This window comes from Silene latifolia, chromosome 6 (genome assembly GCF_048544455.1).
Source record: "Silene latifolia isolate original U9 population chromosome 6, ASM4854445v1, whole genome shotgun sequence".
Lineage (NCBI taxonomy): Eukaryota > Viridiplantae > Streptophyta > Magnoliopsida > Caryophyllales > Caryophyllaceae > Silene > Silene latifolia.
In genome coordinates, this window is record NC_133531.1 from 138,887,636 (window position 1) to 138,891,658 (window position 4,023).

General features: G+C 43.1%; 1 protein-coding gene across 1 annotated transcript; it reads left to right on the plus strand.

Moving 5' to 3' along the window:
* Positions 1 to 3,258: 3,258 nt before the first annotated feature.
* LOC141588807 (uncharacterized) lies at positions 3,259 to 3,738 on the plus strand. The gene has a single exon (XM_074410231.1). It carries the CDS (start codon positions 3,259 to 3,261, stop codon positions 3,736 to 3,738), a length of 480 nt encoding a protein of 159 aa, XP_074266332.1.
* The last annotated feature ends 285 nt before the right edge of the window (positions 3,739 to 4,023 follow it).

Here is a 4,023-nt window from a genome sequence, read left to right on the forward strand (position 1 = left end):
TACCGTGCTCAATTGGAGGCAAAGCTTTTGCTAGAGCCATGTTAGACTCGGGGTCCTCTATTAATGTCATGCCTTATTCCATTTATGAGACCTTAGAATTGCCTCCCTTGTCTAAGACCAATGTTGTGATACAATTGGCGGACCGCTCCACAATTCACCCTAAGGGTCTTGTAGAAGACGTGTTAGTAGAGGTTGATAAATTCATGTTTCCGGCCAATTTTTACGTTTTGGACATGGAACCGGACTCCAAGGCTACACCCCTTTTGCTAGGGAGGCCTTTCATGTGAACCTCCAAAACCAAACTTAACATGTATGATGGAAATTTGACCATGGAATTTGAAGGGAAAATTTTGAAGTAAAATGTGTATGAGACAATGAAGAAGACCGATGATTTGAGTTTTTGCTACTTTCTTGATAAAATTGAACCTTTGGCAAATCGAGTTTACCAATTGAGTCATAGGGACCCACTTGAGATGGCCCTCACTAACAATGTAGAGAAAGAAGGGTTGCGGTTTTTGTTGTCTAATGATGTGCAGGATTATGTCAACAAGTTAGAGGAGGAAATAACCCTTGAAGATGACCAAATGGAAAAGAAATAGCCCGGACCAGGGAATTCGGCAGACTGCCAAACTCAACCGCAGTCTGCCACGGCAGTTTGCCGGACAAACTGCAGTCTACCATGGCAGTCTGCCAGCCCCACGGCAGTCTGCCAAATCCCCTGTTCCACGAATACTTGTTTTGCTTAAAGACAAATCCTAGCTACCCCAAATTCCTTCCCCTAGAGGCCTCCCTTGAAATACCACTTCCATCCATCATTAAGCCACCCACCCCCAATCTAAAACCACTCCCCGACCACTTGAAGTACGTTTTTCTTGGGGAAAACAACACTCTACCCCTCATAATTTCAAACCAACTTGAGGGTGATCAAGAAAGGAGATTTATGGATGTATTGCACAAGTACAAGGAAGCTTTCAGGTGGAGCATTGCGGATCTTAAAGGGATAAGCCCAAGTGTTTACATGCACAAGATCCAGTTGGAAGGGGAAGCAAGCCGGTTCGGCAACCACAAAGAAGATTGAACCCACCAATGATGGAAGTGGTGAAGGAAGAGATCATCAAACTACTCCAAATGGGAATCATCTACCCCATTAGCGATTCTCAATGGGTAAGTCCCAATCAATGTGTACCTAAAAAGGGTGGTGTGACGGTAATCGAGGGCAAAGAAGGAGCTTTAATTCCCACCCGGATTCAAACCGGGTGGAGAGTTTACATCGATTATCGCCGCCTAAATGCCGTGACTTTCAAAGATCATTTTCCTCTACCCTTTCTAGACCAAATGCTAGAGAGGTTAGGGGAGAAGGAATTATATTGTTTCTTGGACGAATATTCCGGGTACTTTCAAATTCCCATACTTCCGGAGGATAAATCCAAGACAACATTCACATGCCCTTTCGGAACATATGCATACCAAAGGATGCCCTTCGGTTTGTGTAATGCTCTGGGTACATTTCAACGTTGCATGGTGAGTCTTTTCTCGGATCTTGTAGAAAGAGTCTTAGAGGTCTTCATGGACGATTTCACCGTCCATGGAGACAATTTTGAAGCTTACTTGGACCACCTAACTATGGTCCTATCACGATGCACGGAGTCACACCTTGTGTTGAATTCCGAAAAATGTCACTTTATGGTTAAAAGCGGGATCGTGTTAGGTCACATAGTCTCAAAGAGAGGGATTGAGGTGGATGTGTCTAAGGTTGAAGTGATAAAAACCTTGCCATATCCTACTAATACACGGGAGATAAGGTCGTTCCTAGGACACGCGGGCTTCTACCGTCGATTTATTAAGGATTTCTCCAAGATTGCTTACCCCTTGTGCAAGCTTTTGCACAAGGATGTGAAGTTTGTTTTTGATGATGCGTGTAGGTTGGCATTCGATTCTTTGAAGGAAAAGCTTGGACGGCCCCGATAATTCAAGATCCAAGATGGGGCCTCCTTTTTGAAATCATGACCGATGCTAGTGATATGCCCTTGGCGCGGTTTTAGGCCAAAGGGACAGGAAGGTTGCTCATGTGATACAATATGCTTCTTCACTTTTGATGATGCTCAACGGAACTAAACTACCACGGAGAAGGAATTCTTGGCGGTGGTGTATGTTATTGAAAAGTTTCGGGCTTATCTCTTGGGTGCCAAGGTCATCATTTATACCGACCATAAGTCTATAAGACAATTTGTAGACAAGAAGGACACCAAAGCAAGGATAATGAGATGGGTTCTTTTGTTGAGTGAGTTTGATATCGAGATCAAGCACAAGCAAGGGAGTGCTAATGTGGTGTCCGACCATTTGAGTCGGATTCACATCAATGAGAATCTCGTGAAGACCATGGGAGTAGTGGACGGTAGCCTACCTCTTGAATCTCTATATTCTATGAAGGCCGTTGAGCCTTGGTATGCTAACCTTGTCAACTATATGGTGACCAAGAAATTTCCACCCTCACTCTCATCAAGTTAAAGGAATAGGATAAAGGCCGATTCTAGATTCTACATATGGGATGAACCATACCTATGGAAGATGTGCCAAGATCAAGTCATTCGGCGTTGTGTGCCGGATGTAGAAATTCCATCTATCCTCAAACATTGCCACGAGTACGCTTGTGGGGGTCACTTTGGGCCTCATAGAACGGCAAGGAAAATCCTAGAGTGCGGGTTCTATTGGCCCAAGTTGTTCAAATATGCTCATACTTTCGTTAATACTTGCGATAGATGCCAACGTTTTGGCAACATCTCACGTAGAAACGAAATGCCCCAACAACCGATGCTTTATTTGGAGATTTTCGATGTATGGGGAATAGACTTCATGGGACCATTTCCTAATTCTTATGGATACCTCTACATCCTCTTGGCGGTAGATTACGTGTCTAAGTGGGTGGAAGCCATTCCCACGAAATGTGATGATGCAAAGATGGTGAAAGCATTTGTCAAGAGCAATATATTTTCAAGGTTCGGCTTCCCAAAGGCCATTGTTAGTGATAGGGGAACTCATTTTTGCAACAAGGTGATCTCAACCTTGCTTCAAAAATATGGTGTTCTTCACAAGGTTTCTACGGCCTATCACCCCCAAACAAACAGCTAAACGGAAGTCTCTAACCGGGAGATTAAGCATATCTTAGAAAGAACGGTCAATCCCAACCGAAAAGATTGGAGCAAGAGGCTTGAAGATGCTCTATGGGCCTATAGAACGTCTTATAAGACCCCAATTGACATGTCTCCATATAGGCTAATTTATGGGAAGGGATGTCACCTTCCCGTAGAAGTTGAACACAAAGCCTATTGGGCCATCAAAGCTTTCAATCAAAATGTCGATGAGGCGGGATTGCACCGAAAGCTTCAAATTCAAGAATTGGAAGAGATTAGGCACAATGCCTATGACATTGCTAGTATTTACAAGGAAAAGGCTGGGTCTTGGCATGACAAGATGGTAACAAGAAGGGTTTTTAAAGAGGGACAAGATGTATTGGTCTTTCAAAGTCGTCTCAAGAACTTTCCTGGCAAGCTAAGGTCGAAGTGGTATGGGCCTTACAAAGTCAAGAAACTCTTTCCACACAAAGCGGTGGAGGTAGAAGACCCGACCTCGGGAAAAGTGATAAAGGTCAATGGGCAAAGGTTGAAGCATTACTTCAAAGGAATCGAGTTACAAGGCGAAGAGGATCTTCTTTTAGAAGATCCAATTTACAAAGATTAATTCTCCAACATTGACTAAGTCGAGCCATCGACGTTAAAAATACGGCACCAATTTGTAAATATCCTCTTTTTAGTGTAGAATTTCCCGTTTTTCGTAGGTAGAATTTAAATTCACGTCATTTATCATTCCGTCATTTATATTCTTGTTAATAAATTGCATTAACATTCATGAAGTTACTAATCCTTCTATGAAGTTTGAAGTTGATTTTTACACCACCTCGGAAAGCGTGTCATTGGTGAAGTGACGGAAATGTGGAAAGGGAATTGAATGGGAGCATGTTAAGGG

Bases quoted from the DNA above. Each gene is read 5' to 3' on its own strand.
- LOC141588807 (XM_074410231.1), top strand. From the start codon at position 3,259: ATGTCTCCATATAGGCTAATTTATGGGAAGGGATGTCACCTTCCCGTA.